At 35.9% G+C, this 23868-nt stretch overlaps 2 protein-coding genes across 8 annotated transcripts in view; one reads left to right on the top strand and one right to left on the bottom strand.

The window, feature by feature from the left end:
- The window catches only part of LOC122404548 (calcitonin receptor-like), a 160254-nt gene that overhangs the window by 106224 nt on the left and 30162 nt on the right, over nt 1-23868 (top strand). The window lies entirely within an intron of this gene.
- LOC122404543 (juvenile hormone esterase-like) lies at nt 537-8606 on the bottom strand. Its single transcript, XM_043408583.1, has 8 exons — nt 8306-8606; nt 5235-5523; nt 4689-4874; nt 4307-4509; nt 2834-2990; nt 1546-1863; nt 946-1090; nt 537-774 (listed from the first exon to the last, which is right to left on the bottom strand). The coding sequence occupies exons 1-8, from the start codon at nt 8444-8446 to the stop codon at nt 612-614; spliced, it is 1602 nt and encodes a 533-aa protein (XP_043264518.1). The 5' UTR covers nt 8447-8606; the 3' UTR covers nt 537-611.

Below are 23868 nucleotides of genomic sequence, written 5' to 3' on the forward strand. Positions count from 1 at the left end.
GTTGCACCGGTTTAGATTTATTTGAAGCCGGCCCCGTGTTTCATCGTGCACACAATGCTGTAGTTGATGGTCTTTTACAATTTTCGAAATGTACTTATTTAATTATTACAAATGATCGCAAAGCCTACAAAAGTGTCATCTAGTGGCCAACGTAGTAATCGTTTACCAAAATAACGACATCACCGATTTTCAAAGTTTTTAAAATATTTTTAGACCATTGCTTTTTGCTCGTGATGGCCTGGTTTCATTTATATGTAATTTTAAATTCAGAATAAATAATAATCATTTGCTCTTGCTTATTTTTGGAGCGCCCCTAGCGACAGGCAACCCGATGCTCGATCGCGTTCGAAGTGCATACGGATATTAATCTGTATCCTACATATACTATTATACGTTTGTTTAAATTCGAGAACACCGGATCTATTATGTTTGGTAAATTTGCAGATTTTGGACAGTACAATTTATGAATATTTGAGACAGTAAAATATATAAATTTTTATATTTATTTCATTCAAGTAGAATTTTACGAAGGTGTTTAATTATATTATTAAAATTAATAATAAAGTTGCAGTAATACGTATGTACAAATAATATCTAACGAGGAGTAGTCATCATAATTTATTCTTCATTCTCTTCCAGTCGCAGGTGTGCTCCTCCCGTTTCCCAACTTTCATTTGAAGCTTGTTATCGATCTCTAAATAATTATATATGTCGCCATTCCCGACCGGTTTCCAAATGGTTGAGATCAGCTCTGTCGTCGTTGGAGTTGGATTTCTAAAACAAAAAAATAAATATGTATGACATAGTTTCACGGTTTTAATATAATAAATCTATGAAAAGAACCAATAGGGCTGAGAAAAATTTCAAATAGTTTCGGACAAAATACTAAAAACTGAAATATTTCCACGAGCAAATCCTATCTACACTGAAACACGAGCAGCATACCCAGTTTTCGCAAAGTTGGTCCACATTTCGGTGAAGTACTCTATGACTTTGTACTTTTCGGTTCCGGGTTCCGGTGGCCTCAAGTTCATTAATTTCATCAAGTGCGGGAAGAACAGAAAAGTCAGATCTTCCGCATGCGTTGTTCCTGTAAACAAATTAAATTAAAAAATATGCGAGTCCGTCGACGCATTTATTCGCGTTCGCATTAAACGCAACATTTTCCCTGTGCTTTACATTTATCGCCAGATACAATGCACCAGCCTCTTCCCACTAAATATATGTATACGAATGTACAGAAGAATTAACTGGACATTCTGTCTCTTTATCTTGAACAGTTTATATTTCTAGGGCAGCATTCAACCACTGAAACTTTGCCAGTTCGTTTCTATCTCAGGATTGAGCTGCAGCAGTTAGTGGAAGATTGCTGTTCTAGAAATTGATCGTTGTCGTTTATCTCCGACTCTACGGAAACTGTTGATACGTACTTTTAGACGCGGACGATTAATCAAGAGATATTTAACGTTAACTGTAACGCGACATTTGGAAAAAAAAACAGAAAATACGAAAGTTGGATGGATACTATGTTATGTACATTCATACCTGGCAGAGTGACGTTCAATCTCTGTTTCATTAGCGAGTTGCCAGTGTCGTAGGTGAATTTATACAAATACGTGACCTGGGAGTCTTTCTCGGCGAGAACTTTAACCACTTCGAAAATATCCTGAAGGAACATCATATCGCTCATGAAATCCGCATAATTTTGCATCGTGTTCGCAGCGACCCGTTGATCGCCAAAATAGATACGCTTCAAATCCGTGGCAGACATGTCGTCTTTCTTTAACGCTTTCAATACATGCGGATGGACGACTATCTCGAAATTCGCATTGCATTTCTCTATGTCGTCCACGATCCTCAACACTGAAACACGAAACGCTAATGAATTGAAGATCAAACGAGGAACGTCATCAAACAAAAGTTATAGTCAGCCTTTTTCTAGTTTTACAATAAAATCTATAGTAATAAATTCTTATTTATTTCGTTACTTCGTAAATTAATTATGCATTTACAACTACTCTAAATTCCGTAATATTTTAGTTCGATAATACAGCAAGCAGAACGAGGATCAAGTGCATTTAGTATAGAGGATTTTCGGTCATTAATGGTAATCGCCTTAAGGGGCCAATTCTACTGCTCAAAGACGAAAATCAACATGACGAAATAGCGGTAGAGGCTTTGTGTTCGAGTTACTAATTGCTTAAAATACGCGAGAACCCTAAGATTTCGTCCACTTCATCTTTATCACGATTTTAAAGTAAAAAATAATTTCTCTTAAAATCGATTGAAATTTTTTGAACGATGACAGATTACAAATATGTGCCAGAGAAAATAAAAAATTATTATTCCACTTTCACAAATTAATGTAAATCGTAAAGTAAAAAAGCCTCAGCCCGTAATTCCGTTATTCGTCTAGATTTTCGCGTTATTTTGGCTTGCAGAATTGCCCCTTAAAAGGATCACCATTAGTGGCCTGATATTTTGTGAGTGACGGAAAGAAAAATAACAAAGGAATTTATACGTATAGTTCGCTGATCCAGATTATCCTTATCTTAATCGGGATCACCTCTCCTCCCAATTACGTTGGATCAATGTGGTTTTGCAGTACTGTATTCGATGGTCGAATAAAATTGGAATTACGTACACGTTAGAAAAATCTCGTCTTCGAGTTGTTCGAAAGAAATAATTTTTAACGAAATATAAAAAGTAACATATATTTCATCGAACGATAGAACTTTGTTTTTTAAAATTGTATTCCCTGCGAAAACTTTTATAATCGTTTGGAACGGCAAAAAAGTGTAACGGAGCTCGATGAAAGGGAAAATGAACTTACAGGGAACCAGCAAACTTCCTTCGTTGCTGTTGTAACCGAGCAAATAGGGCAGTTTCGGAGCCGCTTTCATGAGAATCGATGGATGTTGCGGCAGAAATGGATTCGGAGATTTATCGTCGATGCACGGGCCAAACACTCCGAATAGAATGTATTTTTCCTACAACATTTGACATGTAACAGAGATTCATGATTTGTTTTGGCAAAACTCGCTATTTATTGAAACCGTAGAAAAGTAGTAGGGAAACAACAAAAAAAAGTAGCAAAAACACGTTAATGTAATTGGCGCGTAGCTTCCAATTATGGAAACATCCCAAACTGTCTAATTTTGGGACTTTGCCCATTTGGCACGTCCATTATACAATACTAAATAAGTTACAATTAATAATGTTACGAACGGTATCCCTTTCATGTGCTTGAAAGCGATTCGATATTAATATTGAAATCATATAACGATTCTGATCTACGTTCGATCGAATCTTATGATTTGTGTTCATCAATCGTTCCGTCACGCAATGTTCTCGAAAGTAAAATACAAATTAGGCAATAAGGAATTAAACCATCATCGCGCCTGACGTTGCATTTAATACAAAGCCACGTAAAAAAATTTAACGTAGCCCCGTAATCGCGTTAGTACTTTATTGAAATTTTTGCAATATGTTCGCGTCGTAGTTAAAAACGAATTTAAGAACATTTCATAATCTTCGCGTTCAATGCATTAAACATCAAACATTAATTGAGTTTCGTTTTAATCAAACACCGCCATAAACTCTTGCTGCTACATGTTTTATGCAGGCAATATCGATGCAAATATGCTCGATTGTATAATAATTTACAACGGAAAAGGTCCAATTAGCGGGTAAAACGTTATGGTATCCTGTGGTTCAAATTACGAACGGAGCAAGTTTGATACCATTTGGCATCCAATCATTTCTAATTGCAATTTTCTTACGACTGTTTCCTAAAAAATTAGACGATCGTTCAAAAGGGCCGAAGAAATAAATCGAGCAATACGTTTTATCGTAAAGAAATCGCTCAAAATATGGCGAAAGATCATAGAACAAAATGGCACATATACATGTGTATAGTTGATCAAGTAAATTCTGCACAAAATTGGCAGTATTCAATATGATAAAAATGAATTACATCAACCGCAATTTCTTCTTTTACTTATCTTAAGAGAGACTAGAAGAAACGCCATCTTATTAATGTTTGAAATTTCGTTTTTCTTCTCATTTCACACTGTAAATTTCGATCTTTTTTATCGTGGTTCCAGCGAATAAAAACAGCAATCTAGTTGCTCTCTTATGAAAAATAAAAGAATGAAATTCCGCCAACTATCGGAATACTCGAGTTGCGAACGTTGCGTGACCATAAGTTTCGCGTAATTCTCGAAAAATGAGGACCACCCGATCGATAAAGAATCGATAAAAGATTGAGGAATGAAACGCTTTTGTGCGACCTGATGAGCTTTACCTCTTTCGTGAGACACTGGTTGTCGGCGGTTACGAGTTTTAGCGCGTCCACAGTCCTGAGGAACTCGAGCGCCGTTTCAGGATCGGTTGTCTCTTTGCCGAGTTTCGCTGCCAGCTTGAGAACTCTCGGTATTGGGTTTTCCATGGCCATGGCCCAAGGGTTCGTCGCCACTCCGCTCTGTGATATTGCTTTGTGAAACAATCCTGCGACAAAGAAGATGGGGCAAACTTTTCTACGAACACAATACGGGAAAATCGACGAAAAAATACAATAAACCTTTCATAAAAGGGTTAGGTATCTTTGACGATATTTGGACGATTCGAAATATCTGCAGTGAACAACAAGAGGGCTTCTGGGTGTATAAAAACGTAGCGAATTGAACCTCGAGCCAATGGTGATATAGTGAGATAATGGACCGACGCTGCGCCAGCGCTTTCTCCAAATATCGTTACGTTATCAGGATCTCCCCCGAAACTCGAGATATTTTCCTTGATCCATTTCAGAGCCATTACTTGATCCTTCAGTCCTTGATTACCTGGCGCAGATTCTCGCTCCAAGTTAAGGAAACCTGCAACAATTCACGGTCGATTAAACAATATGATGCAACATTTCAGTTCTAGGTTTGGACCATTTTCAATTCCGAAATAAGTACCAAGTTAAAATCATTTAATAATTCTACGGCTAAATTACGCTACCGACGTAGTTATTATTGCTCCCGAAAATGGTCGAAACGTTCAACGTTGATCAAGTTAAATCGTTAAACTGTTTATCGATACGATCGATTGGAAAAAGAACCGTAATAGCAAATAGCCAACGCTATCGTCTGCGTACAGTCTGTCTCTGTCAGGAGCGACAGTTAACGAGACGATGCATCGATAAAATTCATGGGAAAATGACACCATCGCCGATACCAATAACGGCTACCCACCCAAGACGCCAACTCTGTAATTAATCGTGACCAGAACAATGTCCTTGCGGATGAGATAATCGGGCCCATAAATTGTGCTGTCGCCAGACCCGTTCATAAAGGCACCGCCGTGTATCCACACCATCACAACACGCTTCGAGGGTGCCTTATTCACCGGGGTGAACACGTTCAGAAACAGGCAATCGTCACCTCCAACTAATTCGTGCAACATGATGTCGATCTGAGCGCAATTCCCGCCGAACTCCGAAGCGTCTCTGATTCCGGTCCATGGCTCGGGGGGCAAGCAATCCTAGATACAAAAACAAACGCTTCGATACCAGTTTTAGTACTTTGGCTCATCGAGTTCAAGGGAAACCACTGTGACGGATTGAAAAAATCCAATTTTTTCTTATCTCTTAAAAAATATTTATGTAAAATTCACAAAAATGATAAAGTTACGGAAGATTTGGTAGATGTCGAAATTTTAATATACATAACGCTTCAAACATTTATGAAAAAAAAATTCTTGAAAATTCCCTTTGTCTTCGCAGTGGTTTTCTCCCTTAAATAACTGTAAGATCTGTAAATATGCACTTATATACACTTACAAAAAAAGAAAACTGCTACAAGAATATTTAATTCGAATTGGCTACTTTTTCAGGAAGATTATGTTCACCAAAGGACGCATTTACATTATTTGTATTAATACCGGGACTACGGGTTTTATGCATACATGACAATCGCGAATATGAAATATGATAAACGTATGCAGAAGATGCGCACATGTGCGGAATGAAATATTGTAATTGTCGTGTTTAATTACGACAATTACTTTTTCCACGGTTTGCGTATGTTTCTTACATTAACATACATCGTGAAAAGGGGTACAGTCTGCGATCGAACAATGAAAAATTAATCATTCCCGGCGCTCTATAACGGTAATGATCGGGAAAATACGTTCGCATTATTTAAATGAGAGAGTGCGAGAAGGTGGTTATCGGCATCAATGAATATTAAAACGTACACGCAATATCTTATTTATCGCAGAAGTTGTAAAATCAATCGATACGTTAGATGCGATTTATAATCATGTAATTAAGTAATTGAAACGAAAGAATCGCGAGTGTTCACAATCTGTTGTTCGGATTCGTGTCGTTGATTACTTTTAACATGCTTTATCATCGATGTAATTGTTTGATATTATCTTGCTGAAATTATTGAATGGTGTCTAAAATTTGTATAAATAATAATTTAAATATCTTTGCCGAATCATTTTGAAATTTCATGACAAAAGATTTGTAATTTAAATGGCGAAAGTAGAATGAATTTGCAAAGTATTCAAAAATGTAAATTTAAAAATTGATGATGGAGGTTACTTGAAAAATAGGTTGAAGATAATTATTTCTACGTAGTTTTGTAGTTTTAAAGAAAAAGAATGCAACGTTTGCGTCAACTTTTGTCAATATTTCTGTCCTCGCTGGAAATATTTCACGAGAAGGAAAAATGTGCATATTTTTAAAGATAATTTCACACCTTTAAATCGTACTATGACATAGGAACAATGGTTTAATAGAAATATTCTATTTGAACAGTGTTTTAATATCTCGGGATTTCCGGGTTTATAAATCTCCCTTATCAAATTCCTTCTCTTATCAGCAAATAATGATGACAGTGTAGTAATAATTTGGAGCAAAATAATATTATTCTATTTATTAATTAGCTCGGTGGCTTTATTTACAGAAGACGTTGGAATGGTTCAATAATACTTTTAATCGAGGATAAATAAAAATTTATTGCAACAATATCTATGCGTGATATTGATTTTACAAAATGGCTCGATAAAGTACAATCGAACCTGAATTTTCAAAGTTAAGTTTATTACAAATTTTAATCGTTCTTAACTTCAGACTCTGATAAATAAACATTAGTTGAAAACTACTATCTAATCTTTGTACTATGCACTGTCTTTATTGCGTAAATGTTTTGTAAAAATGTCTAGTGTTATGGGCTTGAACGATATGTTCGACGAATCAACCGTTATTAACGTTCCTTTTGAATATTTAAACACGTATTCGCAAGATTGGCGGAGCGCCATACTTTATCGCTTACATTATAATACCGATTATCGTTAAATTGTTGGTTGCAAAATTCAACGTTTTTTCTCTCGAATCGAGACATCTGTTGGCATTAATTCTCCTGCAATTATTCAAATAGATTTCCCCAAGATCATATCTCTATCAGTTGTCGTTTTATTTACACCAAGAATCGTAAAACAGATTTACGATGTAAACCAACCGTAATAGTGCTATAAAAAAATCGAGTAATGATGAAAGAATGTATAAGTTCTGACAATGATTATAAATCGAGACAGTTCCAAGTGCAACTAGTATACATATTACGACTGTGGCTATTTGACATTGCAATTATTGACAATCATTCTCTGTTTCATCCTAAACGTCTTCGTATTTTATACAAGTGTAAGTCTAATAGAGCACAATTTACTGTGCCGTAGATCGTATCCGTGATGTTACGTGTGGATCTACAGCGTGCAAACGTAACCTTGTAACTGCACGGTTGTGTGAGATATGTAGAAATCGGTGATATATCAGAATGCACAACAGATGTTCCAACATCATCGCTGGGGCGGAAAAGTATACACTACTGCAGATACCAATTTAAAATAAGAGTACACCACGATCGTTCATTTATGAATATTATTTCATCGGTAATGGCACCATATAATACATACATATAATAATACATTGTTACTTCGACTCTATTCCACAAATTAGCATCGAGGTACAAACAATTTGTACTCTTTCTTTTCTATCGACAAAATAAAACTGTTATGTACTGTTATTGATATAGATTCAAATTTTGAATTCGACCATTTCGTTTGTAAAATATACGAACATTTTTTTTATCGTTCGAGGCCTGTTGGAAAATATTTGAAAGTTAGAGGCAACTATGCCGAAACTATCCGCTATCGACTCGTATTAAACACACTCGGCATATTTTCCAGTTGGTATTCCAGTTGGTGAAACTCGCGGATGACAGGCGATTCATAATCGACAATATCAATAACGTTTCACCTTGAATCTGAACGGTCCAATCGGCGGTTTCGCGTACGGTATCCCACGAAAGGCGAGCAGTTGTCCACCGTAAATGTTCTCGTCTACCACGCCGCGAAGTTGGCCTTGTTTCACGGTCACCACGGGACTTGTGCACGCCATCTGACGATCGGATAGAAACTTGTCGAAGCAACGCAACGGTGCGAACTGGTCCTACTGGTCGCCTTGTAGCAAGGTTTTATAAAGTCTTCTGCACCACGGAGTCGTTGAACCGTTTAGTGGGGGAGAGAAGGAAATGAGAGACTGGCCAGCAAGAGCCAGTGAATCTTTGGCTACACTCGCGAGTACTACGTACGTGCAACTTGCGCCAGTGTAACGTATTTCTGCAGTCGTACAGAGATATTTCAAGGTTGATGAATAACTCCAATTACACTCGGTTCGGTCGGTAAAAGCAATCCCTTTTCCTGTGCAATTTCTATACAGAGAAAAGAATACAAAGTATGCTGTTATAATAAAAATGATAGGCACATACTTGCTTTGCTTCGAGGTGAACGTAAGATACCCTAGTAGCACAAAAATATTGTATACACATTCATATTATATTAAAAAGAGATTCAATCTTTTTTTAATATTCAAATATACATACAATATTTATTTTATATCAAGTAACAAATATTTTTTTTTAAATATGCAGGAAATATCTATTTCATGTTACGAGAAAAATATGTTTTTCTCGATATTAAATGAATCTTTATTCCATATTAGAAATAGAATATTTATTTTTAAATATTTAGGAAATATTTTATGTTTATCATGGATGAATATTTGTTCCAGAATATAGTTGCGAAGTAAAATGTTTACTTTTAATTTGCATTAATTCGTGTATATCACTTAATCGACATGTATTTATATTATAAGAACATTAATGCAACAAAGTTGTGTATGAAAAATAATCGTGTAGCTCTTACGTCTTACGTAATATGATTGAACTGTAAGATTAAACATCCTTTTAATTATTATTAATTTTTGTTATGTGTTAATAAAATAAATGAATTAACAAATAATCAAAATATTATTTTGTTAATTGGATAAAATTTATTGTAGTATTATAAAATAAATTTAAATTATTAGAAAATGGTGAACTTGGATCTTGAAAAGAAAATTTTGTTTACAATTTCGGGAGTGAAAGTGCTGAAATTTATAGATCCTGAAACTAATAATTCCCGAGATTATTACAATCTATGAAACGCTATTCACGATGACGTAGATTTCAAGAAACGTTCAAAAAATAGGAAGAATCTGTAGCAACGGTTGAAATGGAACTTTATTAAATAAGAGCTCCCAACGAGAACGGACAAATAGAAGTTTTAATTTGAATTTTTTAGAACGACGAGTAGGAGTTCTCGTAAAATGTACGTTCGAAGTGAGAAAGTTTCCGATCGCCTTTTACATCCGTAATCTGTACACTTTTAAAGTCTCGATGGGTCTTCTTAACTTTGGAGATAATTAAATTCGTAACTTCATAAATACCGATGAATATTAAGAAAGTGATCGATTTTACGTAACGTAAAAGAAATGGAAAGTCCTGTCCCGTATTTGTTCACATAAATATCAATATTTTTTAATATTAGTTATTTTCTGTGGCAAATTGCTCCATTCCGGCTTGACGTTTCATTGATATGCGTATTGTATTATGACCTCGGTGCACCATAATTAGAATCAATTATCGAGGAACGGAATATAATTAATCAAATCACGTTTGGTTGCTTTTGTAACTCGAGCGTGGCATTTAAACAAATCCTTGATTGTCTAGACGTCAACGAATTTGATACAATATTCTGTTTGCACACCCTACTCCTGAAATAGTCAATTTTCTTAATTTAAAAATAAAAAACAAATCTTGATCTCCCGAATACCACGGTTTTATGCCTACTTGTTTTGACAAAACGGTGACTTTCCAGTTGAAATGTCAATTATACTCTGAAAAAGAACTTTTACGGACGTTATTATTTACGATAAAATACTTCAGATAATTTTCACGGTCAATGTATTTCATATTTTACTCATGAATTATTTATAGACTTTTCTTAATTCCATCGTTATTGTCAAGGAAAATGAAGATTCGCGAAATATTAAAAACGTTCCATTGCATATTGTCTAATAACTGGACTAGTTTACTAATTTTCAACGTTTCATGGAGCTCTGAATTTTTACTAATGTAAACAAATTTTTCAAACGAACTCGTTGCGTAACTGGTTGAAGCTGTTGTTTCGAGATCGCTGCCTTTTTTGCGCGGGAGTTCAAATTCCAGTCGATCGAAGGAAAACATTTTTTTATCGCGCGTTTCTTTTTATCATACAGCATAAGGAAAATTTTCCCTGACCAATAAATACTAAAATTTGATCTTTATCTAAATAGCTTGGCTTCGAACGAACAACTTTGATCCTCGACTTTCGATTTGCTTTTCTTTGCACCCTCGTGGTTTCCATAGTTTGCTACTTGATTCGTTCGTAATCAACAAGTTTTACTTGGTTGAAACGTCGAGGCGAACTACTTGTTGCGCGATATCCCTTTCGTTCGAGGAGTACATTTACTTTTTTCTGTAGCACCGAAAAAGCTCTCTCTATTGCGTACCGTTCGAATAAAAAGTAATGATAAACAATCTCTGTTGAGTAATATCCCGACCACGTCCTTAAGAGGCTATTGCTGTCCGGACTCTCATTTTTTCGGCCTTTATGATTTTTTTTTTTAATGGTAGGTAGGCTATTCTCTACTGAAATTTTGCAGATATATTTAATCATCTTATAAGCATGTACAGTATTTTTTTCATCGAAAAATATTAAAAATTGTACGAGTTATACTACTTCTTGTTTAATGGCGGTTTTGAAGAATGTGCTCCACTGACTAACACGATTCCAGTCAGGTTAAAGTATACTTTATTTATTTATTTATTATTAATTAGGAAGGGTGTAGTTATAGCAGAAACTAGGATGGAGTCGAAATCTCGATAAATAAAGGAACGACGACGCTTCAGGTTTCGAATTTCTATTTTTTAACTAAATATTTTTTAAAATCTCTAATTTCAACGATAAAGGCGTGTGTAAAATTTGAAGCCAATCGGTCTGCTAGATCTTGAAATATCATGGAAGTCAGTTTAACAAAACAAATTTAAAGAAAAAGTATAATAGTATAACTCGTAGAATTTTTAATATTTTTTTATGAAAATCTGCAAAATCTCAATAGAAAACAGCCTACCTATTATTAAAAGAAAAAGTCAGAAACAATGACAATCTAGACATCAATACCCCCTTAAAGTTAGATACGAGTACAAAATTACATTTCTATTGCAACGTTATGCAACTGAAAGTACGATGAAACCTAGCGAAATTTTCTTTTCATCGTGGACTGCACAATACGGAAACGAAAAAGTTACAAAGTTTGACGTAACAATAATCGACCGACAAGAATTTAAAATTAAAGTATGTTTAAGAAAAGAGAATTAGTATCGAAGAATGTAACTATAACCCTTATATTCGATTCTATCGTTTAAATGTTCTTTACTTGGTATCTCCTTGTAATTATTCACAGACAGTCTCGTACTTGATAACATTCAATTTTCTTTTCCTGTTCGTCTTTGTTATGTAACCATCTTCTACACTTGCATCTCTTTCTTTGCTAATGGGTCTAATTTAATCCCGTGAATAAATAAATAAATAAGTAGAAAAAAGCCGTAAGAGAATCAACGTTCGTTTCATTCAACGTTTCTCCATGCAGTTACGTTTTTCTTTATCTCTTGCCGAAATTTAGATATAACCCGTTCCATTTGCATGACTCACCCTCTATATTCAGAATTCTGAAACTTGGAGCATCATCGTGCTACGCACGTTCTACCATATTCTGAGTGTTCGCGTTAGTATTTGGGTCGATGGAATTTCCGAAATCTCTATTCCAATACCGTACGATTAAAGTTTCACTCGAGCAAATCTTCAACTGCATCTTATACCAACTATATAAAACAGTATTAAATAATTTTAAATAGATTTTTCGAGTATCTGACGCTCCCTTAGAAAAGGAAAAATTCTAGAATATTTTTAATGTACATTTAATCGGATTTCGTTCGAAAATAAAAATCTGACGGAAGCTGGAAAGACGTGGATCGATTTATCACGGGATCACTGTGACTGGATTATTTAAAATCCTCATCACTTACTTCGCGTCACTCCTTTTGATAGAAAAACATCCGATGTCACGCAAATGACGTGGCTCTTTAGAAAATTACATTTAAATTGAAGTTGGACGACTCGATCGAGATTGCTCGTAAACTTGTTAAACTTTAACTAACGTTACACCGTTTTCTTCCAGAATTTTTATGCAAAAACACGAATACTTTGTGAATATAATTAATTATGCGAATCCATTTGAACCTTTACGGTCTCTTTGTTACGCGATATTTTAGTTTTATTTTTACTTGCAGGAGTACGAACGAAAAAATGTGGGATACTTTCTATAAAATATCTCGTAACATTTTATTGATCGTACGCGGAACGGCGAGAAGAATCGATTTGCATACAATAAAAATACATAATTCAATTTAAAACACGAGTGCAATATGCAAATGGTACCCAAAGGGCAGTCGAACTGGTAATTGTTACGGGCGATCGATAAATCGAATCCTCGGTTTTTTAAATTCAGTCGATCATCGTCGTTTCGAGGGAATGAATTTACGATTTATTCGAGTGGAAGATCATAAAAACCAATTTGAACGTGGTTGATCGTCGCGTTCAAATCGATGCACGGTCTGGCGGCTACTGGGGAAAAAGTTTCGCGAGTTACAGCGCGATATGTATAAGCAGGTGGAAATTTCAAAAATTCGTTTCTACTAACTCACTGGTCGCTGATTGCTAACAGAATGCAGATCATCACCGATCGAAACGAATTCGTAAACCGTGAGAATATGTATTGAAACGAGGAAATTATGGCTCGGTTAAGTCGGAACAGAAAAATTTGCATTCGTATACATTTTAAAATCAATTATTTATACCTAACTGTTTTTTGTTTAATAAGCCCTTACAAAAAGACTCGATCTAACTGCCTGGTCCCGTTATTACTGTATAAAATTTTTTAAACGCGGATAATAACGGATAATTGCAGCGTCGCATCGAATAAAAAATGGCAAGTTTTCACTCGGCGAATTTTGAAAGTAATTTCGATTTTCAAACTAAATTTCCGGAGAATTTAAATCAACGTAAATAATGACGAAATAAAAGAGATTGCAATATTTTAAAAACATTATAAAATGGTGTGTTTTGAAGTTTCACGCCCCGTATATTGTGTACCTATTGAAATAACCGGTGTCACTGGTGAAATAAATGGTTCCGGGAATTTCGTGAAAATTAACAACCATACGATTCGCTGATGAGTATCAAAGCTTAAGCTCTAAAGCCACGCCTGTAGACCGTTCCTTCTATCTACCATTCACGGATCATTTTACGCCACACCTGTACACTGTTTCTCGCCGAAGCTGACGATATATTTAACAAGTACACACCGTCCTGGGATTACGGAATATAAGCAAAATTGCCCGGGTAATCAGTATTTCTGAAATACAACCTCACTCGAAGCGGCTCTAGATCTCCGAATTATGACAATAAATTCTACAGAATGAATCATACGTTCCCAAAACTTTTTAATCGTGCAATGAGTGTACACCTCGACGCGACGATACGAATGTTCTAACAAACGAAAGAACATTTGATATTTACTTGGGGGAAAAAATAAGATAATCTGCCCCGCGTAAACATAATGTTTTTGATGTAATCTTGTGTTATTTTGTACTAAACATGTAGTGTTATAAATTATTAGTTCAGGCACGTACTGATAGAAATAATAACAAAATATTGTTTCAAGTCAGTTTGTTTTAATAATCGTAATAATAAGCGTAATCAATTTCTGGTTTGCTATGTCACGATTGAACTTTAAACGCAGAAATATACAAACATTGTTACGTATCGCTTAATAAATCCGTCACAATTTTAGAACAACACGATACGGAATACAATTTCAAATTAATTTCATTATTTTCCGGTGGTTTCCAAGATCCAGTGTTGCAAAAGACAAACTTTAAAAATAATCGTTTCTGCTTCGATCGATATATCTAATACATTACTAGAAAACTTTCTAGAAATATTGTAAGGATGTTACAAATTCAGCTCGTATCGTTAATTTATTTTTCTCGTAATTATCGTTCATTATGCCGTTGTTCCCGCGTACCCCTAATTGAAAATCATCGTAATACCTCGACGTTGTTGCTTCAAGTATTCGAGTAAAACGCTCCTAAGGGCGTCAGCGCGAGCAGGAAATTGCACGTTGCTAGAGTTTCTTCTAACTAATTAAACGATTAAATCGATCACACTGGTTACCCTTTCATACTACCGTTTAATTTCCACTAATTATTATTAATCTTTACAAAGATCGTTCGACTCGTAATCCACTAATCGTACAGCATTTTCCCTTATTTTATTTTCTACCATGTTGTTCTTTATTTAATTAAATCGATTTGCAGTTAAGAAGCGTTATCACGTATGCAGAATTTTTTTTGCGTCGAAAATCGAATGGAAAATATGAAGAAAGCGAACGCGTTGCGCGACTTCCGGCAAAATCGATACGCGCGAGCTATCCATTTCCGTTCCATTCGTCAACGAATTGACCGTCCGGTTTTCCTTCTTTTGTGCAGAAAATAATTTACGGTGCTGGGTGTCCCATATTTAGTTTCCTTCCGTGCTCGTCCGCGGAAATTCAGCAGAAAAATTACCCGGCAACGTATTCGACGTCGAAGATTCTTATTCTTATTCTCTGGTATCAATTTCAGCTAACGAACTAACGAAAGGAACGCTAGAAATAATATAGAAACCCAAAAGTTTTCTCGATTATTTACATACAAGCGTAAAGTAAATGCATGTTTGTGAAATCCAACGGAAATACAAGCGAAACGACGCGACGCGTCGCGATAAGAAGTCGAGGGCCATAAAACTGACTCTACTTCGTAGGCGATATTTTCTGGTTTGGACAATCTTTCGTGGTTCGAATAATATTTGATCTTTTATTCGATCCTCCGGGGATTCGGAAGTTTTTTTAAGCCTCGGGAAACGTAAATACGGTTAGCGGGGGAAGTAAATGTTCCAAGAATTGACGGTTGTTATCCATCTTCGCTACGCTGGAGCCTGAACACGCTGGGGACAACGATGAGAAACAGCGAGAGGGTATAAGAACCAACAGGGAACGAGATAATATTAAAACGTTAATGATAGTACTTGAAAACTTTTTCCTACGTTCGATAGTTCTCGAGATATTGCGTTAAATATATGAGCCGTTTATTTTGAATGTGGCGTAAGTCCATTTTCCAAAAAACTCGAGTTAGCTACCTTAATAGTTACATTTTTACATGATCTTTTCATTTTTAAGCAACTTGTTACTAGTATATTTTAAATCGTTAAGATTTTGTAACACGAAAATTTGCTGGTTAATGAAGTGATGAAAAAGTTTATTTCGAAAGTGGCGTAAATCCCATTGTGAGAGTTTTAAATGGATATGGAAAATATTGTGCAATAAAATTTTATGAGATGCCAGCTTTTTTATTTTGTTGCATAGTATTATCAAAGTAAAAAATTTACGTTGATTAAAAATTATTGTATTTTGTAATTTTCAAGTGTACATCTCTTTGGTTTGGACTTGAAAACATTCGACGTAGAAGTGCAGAGGATTAAGGGAGGAAGCCACTGTGACGGATGAAAATGAAGGCAATTTTCAAGAATTTTTTTGGGGCTAACTATGAAACTTTGGCGAAATTCTTTCGGATTATCCAATCTTTTCGCTTTAAATTCCATCGAGATCTCCGACTTTAACGCTTCGTCGCGTCGCGTCGGTTGCTTTTTCTCATCCTTCGTGACCAGCAAGTCGCAAATACTCTCTCGTGTTCTTGTTATTTTCTCTTATATTTTCCGATATTCTTGCCCGTGACTTTTTCTCCCGCTGAAAGAGAATAGGGGAAGATAGCCTCGCGCGATTTCCACGGCTGGAATTTATTTTTCTTTTCTGTCGCCGGTTGACATTTCACGGCGTTACAAGTTGTAAAATGCCAGAACGAAGGTTTTAGATTATCGAGATACACCGTGCAACGCTCGAACCGGAAAACTCGATAACAAACCCTTTTTCTGCAGGGACGAATTAGTATGTCATAAGTAGAATACGGATCTTCGTGCAAATTCATATTTTTATTAATGGAATTAATGAAATTGGAGCTTTGTAGAGTAATAATTCGTACCTTACTTTAAGTATTTCTTATATTCTTGCATATTAAGTAAATTCTGTAGTTTTTTGAAAATTAAAATTTCCCATAAATGCATAAACATCCGCAGTCTAGTCATAAGCTATGGGGAACTTGTACAAGCGTATAATATTTAAATTTTTCACGCAGAATACGATACATCAGATATGTAAACAAATCATTTAATTTCAGATAATTCGAAATAACTTGGTAAACGGTGTAATCACGGAATGGGGGGTGATACAGGGTTACCTTAAGTGACAAGTATTTATTAAATTAAGCCAATGGATTACCAAGGAAATAATGGAACTCCGCGTGCTCGTATAAGGGTTAAATGTCGCAACAATGGGAACGAATGGAACGAGAAGGGGCGTGTACAAGACAGATAACGATATCTGATCCTAGTTTTCTTTTGAAACGAACCGCTGTAAAGGAACTTCCATTAAGCTAGGAATAATAGTGAATCGAATGAATGAGAACGAATGAGAGAGCAGGCAATCCTGATACAATCCCTCGGTGAGACATAGTCCGCCGTCTCAGAAATGGATAGGAACTCTTTGTACGTGTCTGAAAAACTGTTCTTGCGATCTCTTTGCGTAAAGATCTTAATCGAGCGATTCCACTACGGTTATTCGAGTTTAAACTCCGAAAGGGATAGATGTTCCGATGCCGTGTATACGCGAAATCCTTTTCTCTATCAGTTTCGTTACGACAGTAATTATTCCAGTACAGATAGCCGTTCTACGACGCAATTAATTTTTATCGCGATTTATCCAAACTGAGTTATTGTATACAAAATTACGTAGATAATAGGTCGACGAATTAACGCCTTATCGACGGGATTCGATTCAAACCTTACGAAAATATTGAACTTGGTGGAAAATAAGGCAAATGTTACGATATCAACGAAATTCTAAACGTTCGGTCCATGCAAAATCTAAAAACTAATTTTGATTGATTTGTAATGAATTTAATGATTTAAAAAATTTCACTTATATTTTTTTTTAATTATAATTAGGCGGACTGTAAACGCTGGATCAATTTTCATCCTTTGACCTTCGTTTGGAGGGCGGTCCGCTTATTTCTCGAGTAGATTAATTGAAATTCTTTATTCAATTATTTTCAAACGATGAAGTGCTCTTGTACTTCTTTGCAATTTCTCGTTAAAAATTTAAACAACTTCACGGATCTATTAAACTTTTCACTATGCAGATACGTAGAACCATCCGAGGGAAATTGAATTATTATTTTTTTGCGTCAATCTATTCCCTCTTTCGCATCGTTTCGAATTAAATTTGAAACTTTAAGTTTGATCTGTAGCAACCGTAAGAAATTTCTTGCGGGAGGAACACTTTGAACTTTCAGAAGCGGTCCCACTGATTGTATTAAATACTGTTTTTAAACGTCGAGCGATCGAAACCCGGGAAGAAGTTTCTTGCCTCCGCGCAATAGATGCGAAAACGAACGATCGGGTTCCTGTGTATAAGCTTTTTGCGGGACGGAAGTGACTTACACACGTGACTGGCAGATTTATACCGTTCCCCGATTTTTATTCTTTCTCGTTCGATTGGCTCTGAAAATTAGTCGGATCGGAGCGAGAAATTGTCCGCGTAATTTAATCGTTCCCTTGGATATTCTTCCACGACGCAAGTCGTCGCTGCATTCGTAAGTGATGACATATTCCTAATTAAAATTTAAACAAACCGTGCAGTATAGTAAATATTTTTAAATTGTCGTAGAAGGCGAAGAAATTTTTCGGTGAAAAAAAAAATTTCAAATCGTTCTGGAAAAATTATTTTCAGATGCAGGGGACAATTACAATAATTTTTGGTGAATATACCTACCCCCGAAATCCTACCCACTTTCTAGAAAAAAATTCAATACGAGCGGAACTTTAAATGTTAATAACTTTTTAACGAAGCCTCCATCAACAAATTAGTATACTTGATTTTCGTCTTATTTTGGCCTCTAGAATCTCCCATTAAAATTTTTACGTGGGTTGGTCGAACACCCTGTATACGACAATTTCAAAATATTCAGTATACCGTACAATTTGTGTAAATTTCAATTAGGAACATGTCGTCGTTTAAATACTTTCGTGAGGTCTGCGTATTTATGGTTCGTGAGTGAAACGAGAAGTATTTTCACCTTCGAGCTCGAACGAAACGTCTATTCTTTTTCACGACGAATGATATTACAGTTTTAGGATGTTAGTAACGCACGAAGAAATCCCGAGGATTTTCAAATCCTCGAGTCTCTCGGATTACAGTCCGGCACGTTCACTCTCGCCGGTGACAGTTATTGAAACGCGCGGCGATCGTAATAACGCACTTGTTCCGGTATGGATTATGTTAAAATTCGAAAAATTGGCGCCGTTTCAATATTTTTAAGCGAAACCATACATATACGTATATTATCTCGCGTGCCGTGCGCCAAACTTTAAAGCCGTTTCTCTCGAAACGATATTTTTCAAGCTGGCTGCCGCGATATCTCAGAAACCAATAGACCGATTTACCTATATGCACCTCGATGCACGCGTAAAATAAATTCACCTCACACTCTACGCTCTAAATATCTCCTTTGCAGCTTGGAAAAGTAACGAGATTCCGACGAAGAGATCGAATATCTTCTCCGACTCGTTGTAATTATTTTTATTTACAATTTTCTCGTTTCTCCTGGTTCAAACGATAACCATATTTATACGGAATATGTAAAGTTCAAGTTTCAAATCGATGCATCGAACATGTTCGGTGCTTCGAGCTGAACAGACGTTGGAACGAATCAGACCCGTTGTTTAAAAGCGTTCGAGAAGCTCAATTCGTTCCTTTATTAAGCACTCCTCGAATAAATTGTCCCTTGTAGCATTAATTTATTCTGAATTGGAATTTAAACTCCTCGGTGACTCCGGTCGTTGTCGTAAAATACGACCAATGAAACCGTGCGCTCGTAAAAAATTCAACGCATCTGCTTATTGATCGTATCTCACGCGTACCGGGATCGAACGACCGAGGGAACGATTGAGCGATCGGCAAATATTTGATCTTTACAAGCATCGTTGCAAATTGCTTTCCGCGTTTCGTCCGTGGGAACGACGCGACGTCAAAGAGTTACCCCAGAAGTGCTCCAGCCATCGTGTCTTCTCGATCGAAACGAGAAGAGGCACGCGTCGTCTCGACAAGTGTTTAATTTTTACTTGCTCGAACGCGAAAACATAGTTAACTAGTGTTAGTTTGATAACACGGGACTTGGAAAGTCGAAAGTGGAAAGAGGAATCTTTTTAAAATAACGAATACGCTACACGTGGTCAGATTTATTATCGTCTAATAACTGTCGTCGTTTGGAAATTATGTTTGGAACACACCTGGATACAAATTCTTGGTACACAGCAGTCACAGTCTGTTTTTTCACTGCTCATTTTCTAACGAAGTTGAGGAACAAACATTCAATCCATTTGCACGTAAATTAACATCGAATAAGATTACAGTAGAAATATCATGCGAGAAAAATATATTAAAATATTGCTGGAACTCGTTTAGCACGTTAACGCGATAACTGATTAAAACATTCAAACTGTGAACTGTTGAACGAGGAACTTTATTTGCAAAGCTTTGGTTAGAACGTCTAGTCTCTACAAAGTCTCTCCTCGTAGTTCTCTTTTAAATCGTTGCCGGTTCCTCTGGCAACCGGAAGGTACGGGATCTCGCTTCCGCTCGTTCGAAGGGGCAGCTTCGCATCGTTGCGAACAGTATGATATCACGCGGTATTTGTTCAAAATAGTATAATTCTGGTCGACACGTTTTGGTCAACAAGCACGTTTCGTTTACTTTTAGCAAAATGATCGTGGCAATCCGCGCTAGCATCGCGATTTCTAGAACACGATTACGGTTCGCGTGTTCGAACGTAATCGATCGCAAATTTTATACAAGTTCTCGAACCCCGCATTTGAACTAAATGGTGAAACTGATAACGATGGAATCCGTATTGTAAATCAGTTTCGTAAACATCCGTCGTGCGTTGTTTACGAGTTTCGAACCACGTGGGAAACCACGCCGTAAAATTTCAAGATAAAAATGCACTCGAGTTATTAACATTTTTTGTCCAATAATAAAAATAAAAATTTCTGCGTTCCACGTTTCTCTGTATTTTCAAAAGATAAATTCGGTTATCGTACTTTGTATGTTTGCAACCTTTTTTCAAATTTACCCGTGCAATTTTCGAGAAATAGTTTCTCGTCAGTCTGGAACTAAAATTAGTGTTGATTGTCTGTCGACGAGAAACATTAATTTCTGAATTGTATTGCACCATGGAACTTTATTTAAAAAGTATAATAATTATTGGAATGGAATGGAGGTTGACTAGATCTTCGTGAAAACGTGGATAACACCTATAATTCGATTTATTATGGCACAAGGAGTTTCTCTTGTCACGTAGTTAAATTATACATTCTGAGACTGTCGTCTGAAACCTGTCGTACAGCACGTGTCTGAATATATAATTTTGCTACGTGTCTAAGAAGAATTCATTGACATTTAATGAGCGAAATTGCGAGTCATTCATGTATTTATCGAGACGAAGTCAAGATTTATTTTATAATATTTTATATTAGAACTTCGTTCGAGTATGAACTTCCAGGAGAGGTTTCCTCGACTCGAACAAATTCAACGCACGATCCCGCGTAACTTTACTGTTTTCCGTTATTGCGCCGGCAAATTCTAATTTCAACGAAACGTCCAAATTAAACATTCTTCGTGTACAAACGAGAGGCTTTTGTAGATTTCTTGATACAAAAATTTAGCAAAAAATATTTCCACGAATCAAAATGTAAATAAATTGTAATAAATTGCAATAAACGAGCAAACTTGCTTTAACGATTAAAACGATGAAGAAAATCTAATATTGTATTCCTGTCACGAAGTTAGGGTTATATTGGACGCTTTATCATCTAGTGGCGTTAGGTCAAGTAAGTTAAAACGAAATTGGAAAACCGATGGGCGATGTTTGACATGTTTCAACGACCTATAAGAGTAGAAATTTGCAATCAATGGAAGTACTATAGTCCACGCAAGAGTGGTAGCAAAGAGAGATTTTATTTCCCCGAACGTTCTATACTGGAAACAATTTTACAAAACAAAAAAATATGGATGAAATATACGTAGTAATTATTATAGATCATTTGAAGATTCAGGTAAATCACGTACACGTTTCCAGAAAACAACATTTTTATCTCGAGACAGAGAAAATCGTAAACGACTGGGTTAAAATGGTCGACAAGAACGCGTTAAGTGCAACCAATTGCACCCTCGCTGAACAAGCTCCTTGCTCGATGTTCCGTTTTCTCGGTCCCATCTGGTACGTTGGTTTTTAAGGGCAGAGGGAGCGATAAAATTCACGGAGGTACTTTTGAGGAGGTCAGAACAGCGTGAAATACGAGCTGTCACGGCATGAAGCAAAGCTTATACGTGAACGACTCGCGGTCAGAGTCCTGGCCAAGAAAGTTTGTCATAACAGCAACGTTCCCAGGATTTATTGGCGTACGTGTGCACGCGAAACTCTGAAAAATTTGTGCGTTTCCCGAACCAATGGAATCTGTGTGTGATCGCTGGCCTATCCTGCTAGTTCTCCGTTTAATCAGAAAACTTCGTGACTTGGAGAGTCGCGAGATGTTACGAAATGTGCAGAATTACGAGCGAGGAAAAGAGAGAAGAAATCCCTGCAACCGAAGATAAGATCCAAACAAAGAAACTTTTCTGAAATATGAATTCTTCAAAAATTTTCGGAAATGGATTCCATTCTTCTCTCTGATTTAGCTTCCCCCCTTTTTACTATTTGATCCATAAAGAAGGAAAGTATCGCAATAGTTTCGAAAATATTTGATTGAAAAAGAGAAAGCATTTGAACGCCCCATGATCACGTTTTCCACGATAAATTATCAGCTCGACAAAAACAATTTACAGATCACGTTCCATTATCGAGCCAGAGCCCAGTTTAAATGTCTTTTTAAGAACTTATAAACGAGTTTCTTTTTCCGCGGTTTTTCCACGATTCAAACGAGAAAAAATAGTCGACGAGAGCGTTTTAACACTGTGCTACAAAAATAACAATTTCCTCAATTATAAATGCAAACAACGTATCGTATAATTTCGATTTGCTTTGCGCGACAATCAGTGTGCATTTCTATTCAAACAGGATTATTTATCAAACTTGATTGCAAAATGGAATGGTTTTAAAAGTTGTATTAGTTCTTTTGTACGGATGAACTCGTCGATATTATTGTAACTGAATCCAATCTGTTTGGATTGAGTTTGCATTTTACGAATAATACCGCACAATCGACAATTCTAACGCGTCGAATCTGAATGACGCACGGTTTCCGGATACAGATGATCATAGCAAAAGGAAACTAGGTATCCATATAGAATTAGCTTTGCTATTTGATTCGACGATAAAGCTACAGTATCACACGAATATCACTTTCAGTCTATTTATTAACTCTGCATGAATTGAGAAAAGCAGAGATTACGCTTCTACTGCGAAATGTACTCAGAATTTATCATTTAGTAAATCAAAACAATTGATCGTTAGATATTATATTTCAATTTTACAATCTTTTCCTTACTCGGTTCATTTTTAATTCATAGAACATTTTGTTATTCGATCAATTTGCAACTATCGACGTGGAAAAAAGAAAATATGATATTGTATACATATAACCATCCATTTTTATAGCTTCATAAAAATTTAGATAAGGCCTGAAAACCTTAAGAGACACGATAAGAGTTGGAACATGAAATATTTCAGCAAAATAATTGAGAACAATCAACTCGTATCTATTCCTATGTCATGCTCTATTATCTCACAATCTAATGAATCACACAATACCATAAATCATATAAAGCCACGTAAGTAAAGAAAGGAATTCAAGGGAGACTCAGATTGTTATTGTAAGAATAAGTTTACCGAAACGTTCAAACATTAAGTCCCTCGACCCGTCCGGTGGACAAATTATTTCGCGAAAAATTATTATTTACTCATACTGATGGGGCCTTTTCATTATTCATATACCACATATCGTTAAGAATTGTTCAAACTATTGCGTTGGAATGTTAAACAATGCCAAGTTTTATTTATAATTGTTTAATTCACACCATCGTCGAGTAGGTACTCTGTATAGAGTTCACATGCAGCGATTGGTATTCTCGTAAAAAATTATTTTAATATTTGTCAAGATATCGTATCGCGCTTACCAATGATCGATAGCATT

The sequence above is a fragment of the Colletes gigas genome, unplaced genomic scaffold (genome assembly GCF_013123115.1).
Source record: "Colletes gigas isolate AHSC1104 unplaced genomic scaffold, ASM1312311v1 Colletes_gigas_Sc00003, whole genome shotgun sequence".
NCBI lineage: Eukaryota > Metazoa > Arthropoda > Insecta > Hymenoptera > Colletidae > Colletes > Colletes gigas.